The sequence below is a fragment of the Hemitrygon akajei genome, chromosome 4 (genome assembly GCF_048418815.1).
Source record: "Hemitrygon akajei chromosome 4, sHemAka1.3, whole genome shotgun sequence".
Lineage (NCBI taxonomy): Eukaryota > Metazoa > Chordata > Chondrichthyes > Myliobatiformes > Dasyatidae > Hemitrygon > Hemitrygon akajei.
Window position 1 is genome coordinate 159956930 of NC_133127.1, and position 18945 is coordinate 159975874.

The window sequence follows — 18945 nt, forward strand, 5'->3', positions numbered from 1 at the left end:
GGTATTAGATGTCATGACGAATCTTCCTCAAGAGACCATTGTGGAAATCTTAGCACTATTTGAATATGAGAAGTGTTTACTCCTCCTCCCCCCCCCCCCCCCCCCCAGTTTGCTGGCAATTATTTATCTCGACTGTTATAAAATAGTTACTGGACATTATCATATTGCTGTGTGTGTGAAATTTCTCATTTCAACTTGAAAGATTTTTTTGTCAGATTTACTGGTACATTTCATTTCAGTTTAACAATTTTATTCTGGAGTGTGTTGCGACATCTTAGGTTGTGAAAGGTGCTTTAAAATTCACAACCTTCTATTCCCATTCAGAGTAATTAAATTTGTTCCACATATTTTGATTTGTTTTTGCATAACATTGGGCCAGGTTGTTCCAAGTGTGATGTCTGTCATATGTGATGTTTGTGATTAAGGTCAGGGACTCAGGCTACATCCACACTAGACCGGATAATTTTGAAAATGCTGGTTTCGCGTAAAAACGATAGGCGTCCACACGTCGTTTTTGAAAATATCTCTATCCACACTGAAACGAAGATTTCAGCGAATCTCCTCCTGCTGCGCATGCACAGGACACATCTACCGAAAACAAGCGACATGTTTGGCGTCGAATCTCGCTGTAAAAGTGCGTGTTTGTGTAGTTACAGACTAGAAAAACTTAAAACGATGGACAGCTGTTGGTTCTCGCTCAGGAGAACTTAAAAATAAACAAAAAACAAATACTGGAGTGTACAGCGGCAACCGACAGGGAGTTCACGGACAGATTGACCTGGCTGACGACGAACATTGAAAAACTGACTAACTCTGTTGCATTAATAAAGCACCTTGTTAAATGTATAAAACATGTCTGCATCAGTGTTATCTTGTATTTCCATACAATGTTACATTAGGCTGTTACACATCTACTGTCAGAGAAGTACTTGCATAAATAGGTAAACCACCTTCATATGAGCAAGGACAGAAAACAGGGCAAAGTGAGTACAGTATACTTATTTATTCAGTAAGTTATGGGTCAAAGTATTCGGTGAATACATTTCTAACTCTTCTGGCTTCAGTCTCGTTGCCGTCTGTTCTGAAATTGTTAGGTTGTGTTCAAGAAAACAATGAAATAGCGCGCTGCTGTCTGATAGCGTTTTCGAAAGTCTCCAGTTACCCCGTCCACACTGATCTTCCCGAGTATCGTTTTCAAAAATATCCACTTTGGAAAGCATTTTTGAAAAGCTCTGGTTTCAGGAGATGAAAATGCCGTTTTAGTGTGGATGGAGGGAAAAAATGAAGAGAAAAAGCTTCGGTTACAGATTTATCCGGCGTAGTGTGGATGTAGCCTCAAATTCTTGACTCAATTTGGATCCCTGTGGGTGCTTTGACAAATGTGCTGCTAATGATGTGCTACATTTCAAGTTTGCTTGGAAACCCTTGGTGGACATTTCTGACCGTGTTCTTTTTGGGGCAAGATTTTCTCCATACCCCATTAAAGGTGACAAATGAGAACTGTTACCTGCATTTCTGTGTCAATCACAATGAGAGTTTGAAAACTAAGAACAAGTAAAAGAAAAAATATAAGTCTTCACCTATTCATTTGTAGCAAATATTTAGGCCTTGTTGACTGGCATTTTGAACACTTTTCACCAACTGGCACTTGTGGTCATACCCTTTTCCCCCGCCCAGGCTGGATCTTATTCAGCTGGAGTCCTCTTGCTAATTACTTGTCCAGCAGTATCAAAAAATTCACTGCACTTGGATCGCTGAATGGTGGAATCTCCCAACAACTTGAAGACTGAAAAATTCTGTCTCCCACCTGTGGCTATCAAACTTTACAACTCCTCCCTCGGAGTGTCAGATATCTTGAGCCAATAGGCTGGCCCTGGACTTATTTCCACTTGGCATGATTAACTTATTTTTATTTAATTATTTATGGTTTTATATTGCTATATTTCTTCACTATTCTTGGTTGGTGTGGCTGTAACGAAACCCAATTTCCCTTAAGAGCAATAAAGTACGTCTGTCTGAACAGTAAGGGATAAAATTCATCAGCAAGGGGACAGTTGAGAAGCGGATATTGGACAATTGGGAAGTTGCTCTCCCAATCCAGCTATCTTCTGACTGGAAATGGGGGTCAATGTTGTCATTTCCTGGAGTCCGCTTGTCAGGTGATCAAAGGTGTAAATGTCCAAACTTGCTGAAGTAGATGCAAAAGAAAGTTACAGAAATGAAGCACAAGAATACATTTCCTTGCAGTCTTTTTTTCCTTGCGATATTGCTTATGTCATTTTACCCTGGAATTGATGTTGTATACATGTAAGATAGCATAATTGTGAAATATTGTTAATGTGGTTGCTGTTAGCAGGGTTTATCGAGCAACTTTTCAACTTGTTTTAATTGTAGTGCAGTTATTTTTATGATCCATTTTATAGCTTTGCAATTAAAAAAACCGGAAAGTAACAAGCTGTAGGCATCATAAATATTGTTGTATTGTGGAATATGGTGTTAACCAGTGACAAGATTGGTGGTACCTCATGGCTCTTGTTTCTCCTGTTATAGAACCAAATTTTGCTATTTCACGGGCACACTAGTTTACATTTTCTCATGGACAGAATCTTTTGTGTACCTGTTTCATCAAAACTTTTAAAGAGCTTTGATTGACTTATTCTTCAACCTGCTTTTTTCCCCCATGATAATCCTGCTGTTCTTGAAAAGTACATAATACAACTGTACCCTTTACAAATGTGGTATGGCATTCTGCAGTATTGGGACTTTGGTGCCAGACTGGCAGTTTCTTTGGACCAGTGTCTGTTATGTCTATTAGCACTCTTACTTTTCACTTTAAAAATTATTTCCATTGAATCTGTAAAGTTTAAAGAGAATGCAGGAACCAGAACAGTGAATTGAAAAGGAGCATGGTATACATCATTCAGTGAGCCAGACGCTGAAACATCAAGATTTTGTGCTGGACAGCTGGATGTTGCACAGTATAATTCTGTGTTTAGCCAAATCCTGCACTGTTGCCTCCTGGTGGATCTGACCTTTTGGTGGGACAAGATGTGGCCAGTGACTGTGTTTGAGGAATCTGTCATCAATAAATTTACTCTCAGGAAATTATTAAATTGTATGTGGGCTTTATTAAAATTCCAAATTCAAATTGCACCTGTTGTCCATCTTCCCTGCACTCCCTCTGTAGTTGTACTTTATTCTGCATTCAGTTATTGTTTTACCTCCTACTGCCTTGATATACTGTGTAATGAATTGATCTGTATGAACAGCATTGAGGTCAAGCTTTTCACTGTACTTTGGTACATGTGACAATAATAAGCCAATGCAGGTGTCAGTGGGGGCTTTGAACTTGTGTCTCTGGATTGTTAGCATAGGTTTCTGTGTTACTAGTTTTATAACTTAACTACGATGCTACTAATGTAGCACATAGAGTAAATCTCCTAATAATTCATTATTCAAATGTTTGGAAATTCTGATGTTTCATCAACTAGCTCGTGAAGTTCTGTTTCCAGCACTCCCGTTAAACTCACCGAGGCCCTGTTTCTCATCCCCCATTTTAACTTAACAGGGACACAGTTCCAGTGCTCCTTTTAAACTCACAGGGCCATTAGAAAATTAATTGCACTAATCTGAAGCTTTTTATTAAAGAAATGTTGGGGTATTAATGGGAGTAATAACCAGTAGTTCTGAAAATGCAGCAGACTGGTACCACTGAATTTTGGAAGATGGTGGTTTATCAGAGTTTTACCGATTTACTGCACGTGAGTTCCTGCAACTGAACAACACACTTGTAAAGATAGAATATTGGTATACTGAAAATAAAGTGTTGACTTAACACATTTCATTTTAAAGTTGTCAGGCTGTAAAATACAGTACCTTGCAGATCAATGCAGGAACATTGGTTAGTCAAAATAGTTATTGGTGTCTTAAATAAAAGTTTGCTGATGACATTAAGGTTCATGGGAAGGCAAGTTACTTACTGCAAATACAGTGCCATCTTGGCATAATGTTGGTTTAAGGAGACAACTCCCACACACAGTCAGTTTCAACAAATCTCAACATTGTTCATTCATCTGTGAATCTATATGTTGTATTCCTAATGTTAATCTCTTTAAATTGTGTAAGTTCCAGTCCATAATTCATAGTGTGGAAGGTGTACAGACCTGAAAACACTAAATGCAGTATGTGCTTTAATTAGGAGAAATTGTGTATATATAGTATGAATACCCAGTTTTAATGACAAAGGTGCAGCATCTACATATTATCACTAGAAGATTGACCATGGAGTTGTACTTCTCCATTAGGGTAGCACGGCAGTGTAGTTGTTAGCACAATGCTCTACAGTACAAGCAACCCAGGTTCAATTACTGCTGTTGCCTGTGAGGAGTTGGTACATTCTCCCTGTGATAGCCTGGTTTTCCACCGGGTGCACCAGTTTCCTCCTACAGTCCAAAGGCATACTGGTTGGTAGGTTAATTGGTCATTGTAAATTGTTCAGGGATTAAATTGGGGGATTGCTGGGCAGCACGGCTCAAAGGGCCTTCTCCGCACTGTATCCCAATAAATAAATAGATAAATAAAGACCAGCTTTGTGGAATGTATAATTTCAAATTGCACCTGAAGTGTGGATGCTATTCAAGACAATTGGTTATATGGTTAAAGGCTGTAAATGACCAGACAGTTGGATTGCTTTGGAAAATTCACAGCTAAAGGTTTAGTGATGTGTATTTTTTTAGATTATTTTGCATGCAGCTTGTAATATTTGTTGTTGTCTTAGAAAGACTTCATATTTTATAACAGCTTTTTCCTTTTCCCTTTTAATCATTTTGATGTGAAAGAAATATGCATGTGACTGCGAAGTTGATGTGTGGCATGATTATAAAACTACCTGACTTAAAAGTTGTAAAATTTCTAAAGGATTGAACTTAATTTGAATTAAAAGGTCAATTATAATTCTAATGTAGTACATGTCTTTTTTTTCTCACAGTTGCTGCGGGAGTTGAAACACCCAAATGTCATTGCACTTCAGAAAGTATTTTTGTCACATGCAGACAGGAAAGTGTGGCTTTTATTTGACTATGCTGAACATGACCTCTGGGTAAGGTCTACCCTTTTGGATGAAAATATGCTTTGTGTAATATATTACTTTATTGCTTATACTTATTGAACTTGAAGTATTTCTGCTGTTGCATTTAGTTACAAAAGAAATGTGTAACAAATCTTTTAAAATAGATAGTTAAATCAAATTAGGAATGATACAAGACCGTAAGACATAGGAGCAGAATTAGGCCATTTGGCCCATCGAGTCTGCTCCACCATTCAATCAGGCTGATCATTTTATTCCCTTCCTCAGCCCCACTCCCTGGCCTTCTCCCTGTAACCTTTGATCCCGTGGCCAATCAAAAACCTGTCAATCTCCGCCTTAAATATAGGCCTCCACAGCTGCCTGTAATAACACATTCCACAACTTCACCACCCTCTGGCTAAAGAATGATATGCTGAAATGTATATTTCAGTATCTGAAATATTATTGTATGAGTTATTTTCACAATTTTTAAGAATGGCATGAATGGTAATTAATAAAATGACAAAATTTGCTTGTTTTCATCAAACACGCCTGGTTGTTTGGCAAGAATAATTTATTGGTTTTATCTTGCCTTATTTTATCTGACAATTAAATTTATATTAGTGTTTTAAATACAAATTGTGAAAATTACTGTTGTTTTTTTTAATGACAATGTTCTTAGAAAATGTTTTTCTGCTCTTTTTAATCAACATTGACTTGCATAAGAATTTGTGTAATAAATGCTAGTTTAGTAGTTTATTTACAAATTTGCAGATGTTGAAAAGATTGTTATCAAAATATACCCTGCATTATTCAATACAGTAGAATTCTATTCATTCCGGTATCTGAACTTTCTGTAACAGTTAACAGTATAATAGATTCCATTTTTCAGGAAAAGCGTCACATCTTTCAAAAAAGAATAATTCCTGGCCTGTGTTCAGTAGAAGTAGATATTCTGGTGGGAGTCTTCAAGATTTCATAAAAGATCAATTTGACTTTTGAGATGATTCTAGATAAGAAATAGAAGTAGGTGTAAGCCAGTTGTCTGCTCATGCTGACCCTACCATTCAGTACTATACTCTAATATACTAAATTTATATCACTAAATTTCCATTGATCCCTGCTATGGATCTTTGGAATCTTCGCTTCAAACATACTTTGCAAATGAATGTTCACAACAATCTTTTTGTGAACACACAGTTGCAAAGTATATCTGGACTGAGATTCCAAAGAATTGCTGCCAAAGTGAGGAAATTTCAATCAAACTCTCCTGCAGGACCCATCTCTTATTTTGATACAGAGTGGAGTAGACTCTTCCAGTCTTTGAGCCATGCAGCCCAGCAACCCCTGACAAACCTGATTAACCCTAACCTGATCATGGGATAATTTACAATGACCAATTAACCTACCCAGTGTGCCTTTGTACTGTGGGAGGAAACCCTCGCATTCTACGGGGAAGAAGTATAGTGGCGCTTTACAGAGTGGCGCCAGGATTGAACTCTGAACTATGGAATGCCCTGAGCTGTAATAGTCTCATGCTCATTACTATGCTATGATTCCGCAGTGCTAAACTGTCCATTGAGGAAAAACATCAACTCTGCAGTTACCATGTTAAACCTTATATGAATTTTATATATTTCAGTAAGAATTGTCTATTATTCCTCTCCACTTGAGAGTACAGACTTGTTCAACTTAATCTTTGCTGCATTCCTTCTAATTAAGTGCATTTTTCTTTTAAGTACACAATATTCCAGATGCAGTCTCACTATAATGGGCCAAGATGTCTTCATTTATGTGCTCAGATCTTCATGTGGCAAAGGCTACTATACTATCTGCCTTCCTAATTACTTGCTGATTCTGCGTACTGTCTTTCATGTACAAAACCAGGATTCTGAATAGCAAAACCTTTTAAACTCTTAACTTTTAAACAAAATCGCTGCCTTTCCACATTAGGATTTCATTTGATATGTTTTTGTCCATGCAGTTTATCCATCTATTTCAGCACTGAAACCTGTTCATTAAGAATAAAACATCACTTGTATCATTATAAATTTACATGTAGTTCCTTGTAGGTGAACTAAGATAGTGAATGCAGAATGATGAAAGGCCATTTATTTCTTTTCAGCTTTTGACACTCTTTCTTTGGAAAGTGATGGTGATTATGTAGGCATTTGTTAGTATATATCAAATATAACATTTAAACCCATAACTCTGCTTCTTGCTGAGAAAGATTAATTTCACTAACTGTAAAATTGTGAAAGACTTTGTGTAGTATCTGACAGTCTACATTTTTTATTTAAAAATGCATGTTTTATTTCATTATTTATTTTGCACTTGTCTCTGAATAATCTGTGTTCCTGTCAGTATGTAAAAATAAATTTTCTAAATGTTTTTAATTATAATTTATATAATATATTAGTAGAATAAAATATTTAGTTAACTATCATTATGAATGTCACTCACAAGCATTTAATCATCTGCAATGATAAATTACATTGGGGTTATCAGACGCCTTTATATTTTAGTAATTCTAGTTGTACATTATGCAAATTTGTGTAATTTTAAAAAAACATATTGAACACATGTTCTATTAAAACTTTTTTACCATTTTCATACAGTAATCAAATTGCAGACTTATCCATCTTTGGCAAAATGCAAGTCAAAATAAAATATTGCCTATTATTGATTTTTCTTGTTTAAAAAATTAGCCTCATTTGGTTCGTTTGAAGGCATATGTGTTCACTATAGCAGAAATTCAGAAATCTTAAAGTTAATGACTTAATGCACTTGGCCATTTCAAAGAAGAGTTCAGCCAATTATATTGCTTGTGTCTGGAATCACATTTGGGCTGGACCAGGTCAGGATTTCCTGCACAAACTAATGTTGATAAACTAGATGGGGTTTCATGTTAATCCAGTGGTTTCATGCACACCGTACTGACACACATTTAAAAACGTGCTGAATTATTTGTAATTGACAAGTTAATTTCCCTTTATGCTTTAGATTACTAATTCAGTTTTTTTTAAAGGACTGATTTTGAATGTTGTTAGAATTTAATTGTATTAGAAACACTATTGTGATTGAAAAGCTTTAGAAACAGTTTGCTGAATTTTCATGTAAGTTGCACAAGATGTATTCTACAAAATAAACACAGTATCTTAATAAAGTGAAACTTTAGCAATGAAGATGGAGTGAAACTACAGTTGGCAATGTAATTTTTGGTTTTCTGTGATAACTTTTTTTTGTTCTGATTTTTTTTCTTCCAACCAACTCTTTATTGTAAGAGGCCCTTTGCCATTCAGGTGTATGGTGATTTCTGTATGATAGTTCATTGCAAGTTTTGAGCGCAGGTCTTAAAATCTTACTGCAAAGCTTCCTGTTCAACTTGATTTAACAATCTTGGAAATGTGTATGCTCTGGACAAACTACCTGTTCTTGGTTCACTTGCAGGCTTTCTTCAATAACATTTCAACTGCTGTCATTACATTTCACAACTTCTTTCTTACATTAAAACATAAGGAATAGGAGCAGGAGTCGGCCATTTGGCCTGTTGAGCCCGCTCTGCCATTCAAGAAGATCATCGCTGATCTGGCCGTGGACTCACCTCCACCTACTCGCTTTTTCCCCATAACCCTTAATACCCCGACTATGCAACAATCTATCCATCCTTGTCTTAAATATATTTACTGAGGTTGCCTCCAAGCTTCATTGGGCAGAGAATTCCACACATTCACCACTCTCTGGGAAAAACAGATCCTCCTCTTCTCCATCCTAAATCTACACCGCTGAATCTTGAGGATATGTCCCCTAGTTCTAGTCTCACCTACCAGTAGAAACAACTTTCCTGCCTCTATCTTATCTACCCCTTTCATAATTTTATGTTTCTAAAAGATCTCCTCTCATTCTTCTGAGTTCCAGTGAGTACAGTACCAGGCGACTCAATCTCTCTTCATAGTCTAACCCCCTCATCTCTGGAATCAACCTGGTGAACCTCCTCTGCACTGTCTCCAAAGCCAGTCTATCCTTCCTCAAGTGAGGAGACCAGAACTGCATGCAGTACTCCAGATACAGTCTCACCAGTATCCTATACAGTTGTAGCAAAACTTTCCTGCTCTTAAATTCAATCCCTCTAGCAATGAAGGCCAACATTCCATTTGCCTTCTTGATAGCCTGCTACATCTGTAAACCAACCTTTTGTGATTCATGCACAAACACTTCCAAGTCCCTCTGCACAGCAGCATGCTGTAATTTTTTTACCATTTAAATAATAATCTGACCTTCAATTTTTCTTTCCAAAGTGTATGATCATGCATTTCTCAACATTGTACTCCATCTGCCAGACCCTTACCCACTCACTTAACCTGTCTATATCCCTCTGCAGGCTCTCCGTATCTTCTGCACAATTGGCTTTTCCACTTAATTTAGTGTCAACAGAAAGCTTAGATACACTACACTCTGATTCCTCTTTCAGATCATTAATGTATATCGTGAACTGTTGTGCACCTAGCACCAATCCCTGTGGCACATCGCTCACCACTAATTGCCAACCAGAGTAATAGCCATGTATCCCAACTCTCTACTTTCTGTTAGTTAACTAATCCTCTAGCCATGCTAATACATTACCCCCAACTCTATGCATCCTTATCTTGTGGATAAGTGTTTTATGCATCATCTTATTGAACATCACCTGGAAATCCTAGTAAATAATGTCCATCTGCTCTCCTCTATCCACTGCACTTGTTATATCCTCAAAGAACTCCAATAAGTTTGTCAAAACAGGATCTGCTTTTGCTGAATCCATACTGTGTCTGCCTGACGGATCCATTTCTTTCCAGATGTCTCGCTATTTCTTCTTTAATAATAGCTTCAAGCATTTTCCCAACTAGAAATGTTAAAGTAACTGGCCTATAATTATCTGCCTTCTGCCTACATCCTTTTTTGAACTGTGGCATGACATTCGCTGTCTTCCAATCCACTGGGACCTGCCCAGAGTTTAGAGAATTTTGGTAAATTATCACCAAAGCTTCTACTATAACTTCTGCCACTTCTTTCAGTACCCTGGGATGCATTCCATCAGGACTTGTATATCTTCAGGCCCACAAGTTTGCTCAGCAGTACCTCTTTAGTGATAGCTATTGTATTGAGGTCCTCACCTCTCATCGCATCCATAACATCTCTCTTTGGCATGTTAGATGTGTCCTTCACTGTGAAGACTGACACAAAATAGTCATTCAAAGCTTCACCCATTTCCTCATTATCCAATGTGAATTCCCCCTTCTTGTCCTCCAACTTTAGCCACCCTTTTCCACTTTATATAATTATAGAAACTTCTACTATTCGTTTTTTAATTTGGGCTAGTTTATTTTCATAATCTATCTTGTCTTTATTTTTTGCTCGCTTATTGGTTCTTTGTTACTTTTTAAAGTTTTCCCAATCTTCTAATTTCCCACTACACTTGGCGACTTTGTATGCACGAGCTTTTAATTTGATACCTTCCTTTATTTTCTTAGTTATTCAAGGCTGGGGCTCTCCCCACCCTTACTGTCCTTGCTTTTAACTGGAATATACTTTTGTTGAGCACTGTGAAAAATCTCTTTGTAAGTCTTGTACTGTTCCTCAACTGTCCCACCCTATAACCTGTGTTCCCAGTCTATACTAGCCAAATCCTCCCTCATCCCATTGTAGTCTCCATTGTTTAGGCATAATACACTGGTTTTAGATCAAACTATTGCACCCTCCATTTGTATGAGAAACTCAATCATACTGTCATTACTCTTTCCAAGAGGATCCCTAACTTCAAGATCACTAATTTTATCTGTCTCATTTCACAGGACCATATCTAAGATGGCACATTCCCTTGAAGGTTCAGTAACACGCTGTTCAAGAAAGCCCTGACAGATTTAGTCTATGAAATCCTCCTCAAGACTGCCTCAACCAACTTGATTCGCCCAGTCTATGTGCAAGTTAAAGTCCCCCATGATAACTGCTGTTCCATTCTTACATGCCTCAGATATTTCTTTGTTTATTGCCTCTGCCACTGTAATGTTATTATTCAGTGGTCAATAGACAGCTCCCACCAGTGATTTTTTCCCTTTACTATTTCTAATCTCTACCCAAATGAATTCAACATTCTGCTCCTTAGATCTTGTATTGTCTTTCACTATCGCCCTGATCTTTTCATTAATTAAGAGCGTTACCCCACCTCCCTTACCTTCCTGCCTATCCTTAAGTATTACCTGATATCCTTGGATATTTAATTCCCAATCCTCTCCACCCTGCAACCACATCTCTGTAATGGCCACTAAATCATACCCCTTTTTACTAATTTGAGCCTCAAGTTCCCTGACCTTGTTTCAAATACTGTGGCCATTCAAATAAAGTGCCCCTATACTCATTGTGCTTTTAAAATCTTGTAATCTTTTTCTCTTTTGCACTTGACTTTTCTTCACTCCACTCTTACTTTTGTCTTTTGCTTTTACTTTATCCACACTTTCTCTTTTACTTTATCCTTGCATCTCCAAAATCTGTTGAACCCACCCTCCGACTATGTAGTTTAAAGTCCCATCCATAGCCCTAGTTATGAGATTCTCTAGGATCCAGGTCCCATCACAGTTCAGGTGGAGCCTTCCCATTGGAACAGCTTCCAATGGAGCTGTTGAAAGCAGGATGTCTGGGGAATGTCTAGAACAGTCTTTCTCATGTCCCTGCTGCCTTTATGATCCTTTGCTATTTTTCACTATTATTGTTTACATGACATTTTGTTCATATTTTCAAATGTATTCATTTGTGTGTTGTTGGTTTCATTTGGCAGAAAGAGATTTGCATCATTAGGTGCTGCTGCTTGTGCGCAACAATCTGTTTTCCAGATTAAGGTGTTATTTATATAAAAAATATCCTTAGGCATTGTGCTTCTAGATATCAACAAATTTGAACAAATCTTTTGCACATCATTCCAGTGTCTACCATTGTTACATTATAGGACCTATTTCCTCTGAATGTGCTTTATTACACGATTTGCCTAAGCATTTACTCATTCAACCTTTGAATCACAATGTGATAATCAGTACTGATCAAAATGTATTTTAAATGTAACCCCTAAATTTCTATATTTTCCCTATACACTTTTAGGAGCAGAGCAACACAGACATTTTCTAATGGTGCATTCTTTCATCTGTACACACATTTTAGTCAAGGCTTAACCTTCCTTGATAGGACTTCAACCAAGGTTGATTCACATAGAAATAATTTTTGATGTATGTAGACTTGTTGGGAGAGGTAAGTGGGGTGGTAGGGGGATGCATGAAAAATATTTTCAATTGAGAGCTGAGAATGAGAAGGTAAAAGAGTTTAAATGTGCCACTTCACAGCCAAGAATTTAGTCTCTGGAATGCAGATCACTAATAATCTGGACCCAGTCTCTGACTCTCCGTTTATTAATTTCTTCTTTCAGCACATAATCAAATTTCACAGAGCTTCTAAAGCAAACAAGAAACCAGTTCAATTACCTCGAGGGATGGTGAAGTCCCTATTATATCAGATTCTAGATGGCATTCACTACCTGCATGCTAACTGGGTGTTACACAGAGATCTGGTGAGTGATTTACTGAGGGTACTTGAAAGGAATAACTGCTTGAATAGTTACTGAAAGATAAAAGCTACTTTCATTGCTAGCTGCTTTAGTTCCAGATTGGACGTCTTAATTGCAATGATGCAATAAGGCTTTAGCTGGAGTAAATGCTGAATAACGTGTTGGAATTGTTTTGTACCTTGCCCTATATTTCTTCATACTATGTATACAGCTGTTATTTAAAAAAAGGGATTATTCTTCCTTTTTCATCTCCAATTTCTTCCATAACTCACTTTTTTTTGCCTCACTCATTGCACTTTTCATTGTGTTTTCTCCTATGAAGAAAGCAATATATCCCCCAGTTGAACAAATAATATGTAATTATGTAAGACTCATTTCAAAAAGAAAGATGAAATAGGGAGAATAGTTTCTGTTAAATTTAGATAAAATCTAATTAAACATTGTGAGTTCAAACGAACAAGTTTTTTTAAAAGATTTTAGTTTTCTTGCCTCTACACATTTAATAATAAACTGCAGAGGTCTGCCATGTGGCTACATTGGCTAACACTTCAGTGCTATACTGAGAAAGTGCTGAACAGCTGAAAGTGCCACCTTTTTAGATGAGATATTAAAGTGAGGCTTCAATTACCATCGAGGTTGTTTAAAATAAATGGAACAATTTAAAAGAAGTAGAAATTATGACTTCAATCTTAATATTACATGATGATTTTATTATCCTTTACTGTTTGAAGCTACTGCATTGTTAGGCTGACTACACTTCAGAAATATTTCATTGGCTGTAGAGCTGAAGAGTGAAAAGAATATAAATATAATTTCATTTTTTTCCTTGAAAGAGAGCTGGCATTTCAGAATGATTTGATACTGCTGAATTTGCTTATTTTGGGGTTTTGTTTGCCATATTAACAATTTGGTGCAGTCTACATTCTTTCTAGTAGTGAACTGAATTATTTTATCAAATATAACATTTTATGTTGTGTATATGTATGACCAGGAGTTAGTTTATAATCAATACAAAATTTAAAGAGAATTCCTGTGCCAAAAAATTGTGATGCCGCCTGCTCTTTCAAAGTCAACCAGTGTAGAATGCATTGCAGTTACCAACATTACTTATTAGTTATTATAATGAAATTGATGTTTCATTCTAACCATAATATGAAAACCTATTTATATGATGAAGGTAACAGATCTGACATATTAATTCATTTTTATCTTTTTAGCATAGCAATGTCACAAAATAAGTTATCGGGATGTTGTCCAAATTTATCATTTGTACCTTAAGTTGAAAAATACTAATATAAGTTTAGTGGGCAGTATTAAATTTGATGCCTTGAGTTCTAGATTTAAAATAGAATTTCATTGGTTTCTGAAAAAGGTGATTGTTTTTACTTCAGTTCTAGACAGAATATTTTAATATAATAAGAATAACCATATCTCCATGGATTCTGCAGATATATTGAAACCTGAGAAATGATAAACATATAAAATGGCACTTATTTATAATTGGAGCAGGTGGAATTGGAAACCAAGATTAGAAAATAAATCTATTGGTTGGGCTGTATTGGTCCAACTTCACCTCTTTTTCCCTTTCTCAATCTCTCCGTCTCCATTTTTGGAGACAAATCTATTTGGAGACCGATGTATTTTATAAATCTACTGACTCCCAGGGATATCTGACTATACCTCTTCTCACCCTGTCTCCTGTTAATAAAACAAAAAAAAAAGAAATCTCCTTTTCTCAGTACATTTGTCTCCACTGCATCCGGCATCATTTTCCAGAACATCAAAGGTGTCGTTGTCCTCCAAAGAAAGGGGTTTCCCTTCACCATTAATTCTGCCCTCAACTGCATCTCTTCCATTTTTCGGACAGCTGCACTCAACCCTGCTGGCTTTACAGGGATTGAGTTCCTGTTGACCTAAGCTGACACCCCAGAGCCTCCCCATCTTGCACATCATTCTTCGCAAATTCTGCCATCTTCAGTGGGTTCGTAACACCAAACGCATCTTTACCCTCGCCCTCCCCACTCTCTGCTTTCCATAGGGATGATTCTCTCAGCTGCTTATTTGGGACAACTCTTACAGAACAGAAACTGATTGTGAAAATAGCTGGGATTCCCTTTGTTTATTTGAGACACTAAGCCGCTTAATTGGGGCAAGAGGTTGTTGTCAAACAGTAGCTAGCATCAGATGCATACACTTATGTAGCTGTTAGACACAACACTCTACTTAGAATGAACAGTTTCAAATAGCATTAGTTGTGTGTGTTTGTGTTCAAAAGCAGTGGCTGATGGTTGGTGTGAAATAAGCAGAGAGACACTTCTGAACTGTTTGGCTCACTGTGGTTTCAAGCATTCAGACTTGGAGATACCAGAAATGGCAGGAAGTGAAAGTGAAACTATTTCACTACTTTAACAAGTTAGGATTCATGAAGAATTTGAAGGTATTGACAATTATCTTGAATGTTACAATGAAAATGATGATTTGGAGGATGCAGTCATTGATAGCATTGAATGAAGATAGTCCATTATCTACAGTAGGTGTCTGTACTAATTTTGTTCATTACAGTCAGTCAAAAGAATGCGATATTGTACACTGGATGAATTCCTCTGTTAATAACTAATAGGGACTAATACAGTTTTATAGTATTGTAGTGGTATTGATAGCATTTAATTTGTTTTGTATTTCATTTACATATATAATTTGTCACTCAGTTAAACAGTAGTTTGACATTTTTATGCCTTTTTAACTATTTCCATGAAACTTTGTCTAATTGGGACAGCTGCTTAATTGGGCCACAATGTACTGGTCCTGATGTGTCCTATTTAATTGAAATTCACTGTATTTTGAATTGTAACTTAAGTATTTTTATATTCCTGTGTATTTCAACGTACTCCTGCCACAAAACAACAAATTCCACGGCATATGCCAGGGACATTAAACCTGATTCTGATTGATTTTCCCCATTAATCTTCCTCCTGGCACTTATCCCTCCAAACAGAAGTGCCACACCTGCCCATTCAGCCTCTTCCCTCATTTCCATTTTGGGCCACAATCAGTCCTTCCAGGTAAGACAACACTTCACCTGCACTTCTGTTGGGGCTGTCTTCTGTGCTCAGTGCTCCCGATGCAGCCTCTTCTACATTGGTGAAGATTGTGGGGGGGGGGGGGGCGCGGGGTGCATTTTGTCGAGCACCTTTACTCCATTCACAAAAAGCACAATTTCCCAGTGGCCAACAATTTCAATTCCAATCCCTATTCCCATTCCAACAGGTTGATCAATGGCTGCCTCTTCTGCCAAGATGAGGCCACTTTCAGGTTGGAGGAGCAACACCTCACATTCCATCTGGGTAGCCTGATGGCATGAACATAGATTCCTATAACCCAGTAATCTTTCCCCCTCTCCCTTCCCTCTTCTTGAATTCCCCACTCTGGATTCCCTCTCACCTCTTCTCTTCATTCATGGTTGACTCTCCTCTCCTATCAGGTTCCTTCTTCAGCCCTTCTTTTCTACCCATCACCTCCCAGCTTCTTAGTTCATCCCCCCATCTTCCACCTACCTGGTTTCACCTATCACCTTCTAGTTTGTTCTCCTTTTCCTACCCCCATCTTATTCTGGCATCCACCCCTTTGCTTTCACTCCTGATGAAGGGTCTTGGCCTGAAACGTTGACTGTTTATTCATTGCTGACCTGCTGAGATTCTCTGGTGTTTTGTGTGTTCTGATTGGTTGCACTGACCAGTCTTTTACCTTGCCAACATTGTCAGTTGTTTTGCTGAGTTCTCATAATGTTTCTTGAGTTTTTTTTTGTGTATGTAAAACAGTCACTTGGAATATTGTGCTAATTTGTGGTGTTGTGTTATACTGTAAGGTATAAAGCATCACAAAGCTTTAATTCCTTGAGGAATATTCTTCTTGCGTAGACTGAGATTGGGAAGGACCGAATGGGGTGAATTGTGAAAGAAATTCCTAAACCTGAAAAATTGTTTGAATTATCAGTTTTCCAGAAAAATATCATAAATTACAAATGTGTACGTGATAGCCAACTGTCAAAATATGTTGATTAACCTGTTTGTTTACAATCTGAATTTAGAAGAGTAAAGAATTTTTACTTATAGTGGAATGATTTATATTCTGTTCCATTCTGTTCACTTGTGTATAAGTTGAAATGCTGGTTATGAATTTGACCATGTGGACCTATTTCATTATCTTGCCTTTTATTTTTGGTTGAATGTATAACTTTCTTCTAATTTAGGTGACACTTCAAGAAGGTATGACTGTGTTAATGGGGCTATATTACAGACCACCCAACAGTCCTAGGGATCTAGAGGAACACATTTGTAAAGAGATTGCAGACTCTTGCAAAAAACATAAGGTTGTTATAGTAGATGATTTTAACTTTCCACAGATTGACTGGGAATCCTATGCTGTAAAAGAATTAGATGGGATAGAGTTTGTCAAATGTGTTCAGGGAAGTTTCCTTCATCAGTGTATAGAGGTTCCAATGAAAGAGTGTGCGATACTGGATCTGCTGTTAGATGAGACAGGGCAGGTGTTAGAAATTTGTGTAGGGGAACACTTTGCATCTAGTGACCACAATGCATTAGCTTCAAAGTAAATGTGCAAAAATATAGGTCTGGTCTGTGGGTTGAGATTCCAAATTGGAGGAAGGCTAATTTTGATGTAGTCAGAAATGATCTGACAGGTGTGGATTGGGACAGGCTTTTTTTCTGGCAGAGGTGTATTTGGTAAGTAGGAGGCTTTCAAAAGTGAAATTTTGAGAATACAAATCTTATTTATGTCTGTCAGAATAAAAGGTAATGACAACAGGTTTTCAAGAAATATTGAGGCCCTGATAATGAAAGAAAGGAATGCACAGCAGGTACAGGCAACTAGGAACAAATAAGATCTTTATGGAACACAAGAAATGCAAGAAAACACATAGAAATCAGGGCTAAAAGAAGACATGAAGTTGCACTAGCAGATAAGATGAAGGAGAATCCTGAGAGATTCTGCAGTTACATTAAGAGCAAAAGGATTGCAAGGGACAAAATTTATCCTCTGGAAGACCAGAATGATAATCCATGTGTGGAGCCAAACAGGTGGGGGAGATCTGAAATTCTTTATCTGTATTTACTCAGGAGATGGATACAGAGTCTATAGAAGTGAGGCAAAGCAGCATCAGCTTCATGGGCCCTGTACAGATTACAGAGAAGGAGTTGTTTGCTACCCCGAGGTAATTCAGGGTGGAATAAATCCCCAGAGCCTGACAAGGTGTTCCCTTGGACCCTACGAGAGCAAGTGCAGAAGCTGCCGGGGCCCTAGCAGAGATATTTAAAACATCCTCAGCAAATGGAGGATGGCCAATGTTGTTCTGTTGTTTAAAAAAGGCTTTAAACATAAACCTTGAAATTATAGGCCATTAAGTCTGATATCATCTGTGGGTAAGTTATTATTCTAAGAGACCGGGTATATAAGTACTTGGATAGATATGGACTGATTAAGGATGGTCAGCATGGCTTCATGTGCGGGAGATCATGTCTAACTAATCTTAGAGTTTTTCAAAGTTACCAGGAAAGTGGATGAAAGTAAGGAAGTGGATGTTGTCTACATGGACTTCAGCAAGGCATTTGAGAAATTCCCATGTGGGAGGCTGGTCAAGAACATTCAGTTGTCGGCATTCAGGATGAGATAATAAATAAGATTGGACTTTGGCTTCACGGAAGAAGCCAGAGAGTGGTAGGAGATGAATGCCTCTCTGACTGGAGGCCTGTGACTAGTGATGTGCCACAGGGATCGGTGCTGCGTCCTTTGTTTGTTATCTATATCAATGATCTGGATGATAATGTGGTAAACTGGATCAGTAGATTTGCGAATGGCACTACATTTTGGGGGGTGTAGTGGACAGTGAAGAAGGTTATCATGACTTGCAGAGGGATCTGCATTAGCTGGAAAACTGGTCTGAAAACTGGCCAAAGGAATTTAATGCAGACGAGTATGAGGTTTTGTAGTTTTGTAGGACCAACTTGGGGGGGGAGGTGTTGTACAGTAAATGATAGGGCACTGAGGAGTGTGGTAGACCACAGTGATCTGGGAATACAGACCCATAATTTGTTGAAAGTGGCGTCACAGGTAGATAGGGTTATAAAGAAAGCTTTGGCACCTTAGCTTTCATGAATCAAAAGTATTGAGTACAGGAAGTGGAATGCTATGTTGAAGTTGTATAAGGTGCTGGTAAGGCCTAAACAAAGTTGAAAGTACAGAAAAAATTCACAAGGATGTTGCTGAATTATAAGGA

At 37.6% G+C, this 18945-nt stretch overlaps 1 protein-coding gene across 7 annotated transcripts in view; it reads left to right on the top strand.

Moving 5' to 3' along the window:
* The window catches only part of cdk8 (cyclin dependent kinase 8), a 105987-nt gene that overhangs the window by 26614 nt on the left and 60428 nt on the right, over window positions 1–18945 (top strand). For 5 of the 7 annotated variants that reach the window (XM_073043780.1, XM_073043781.1, XM_073043778.1 and 2 more), the window contains 2 exons: window positions 4988–5098; window positions 12516–12656. The exons of 1 other annotated variant lie outside the window; for it this stretch is intronic. In XM_073043780.1, the coding sequence (XP_072899881.1) occupies window positions 4988–5098; window positions 12516–12656 (252 nt within the window). The remainder of the gene's footprint in view (window positions 1–4987; window positions 5099–12515; window positions 12657–18945) is intronic. One more of the 7 variants, XM_073043782.1, reaches the window with a different exon arrangement.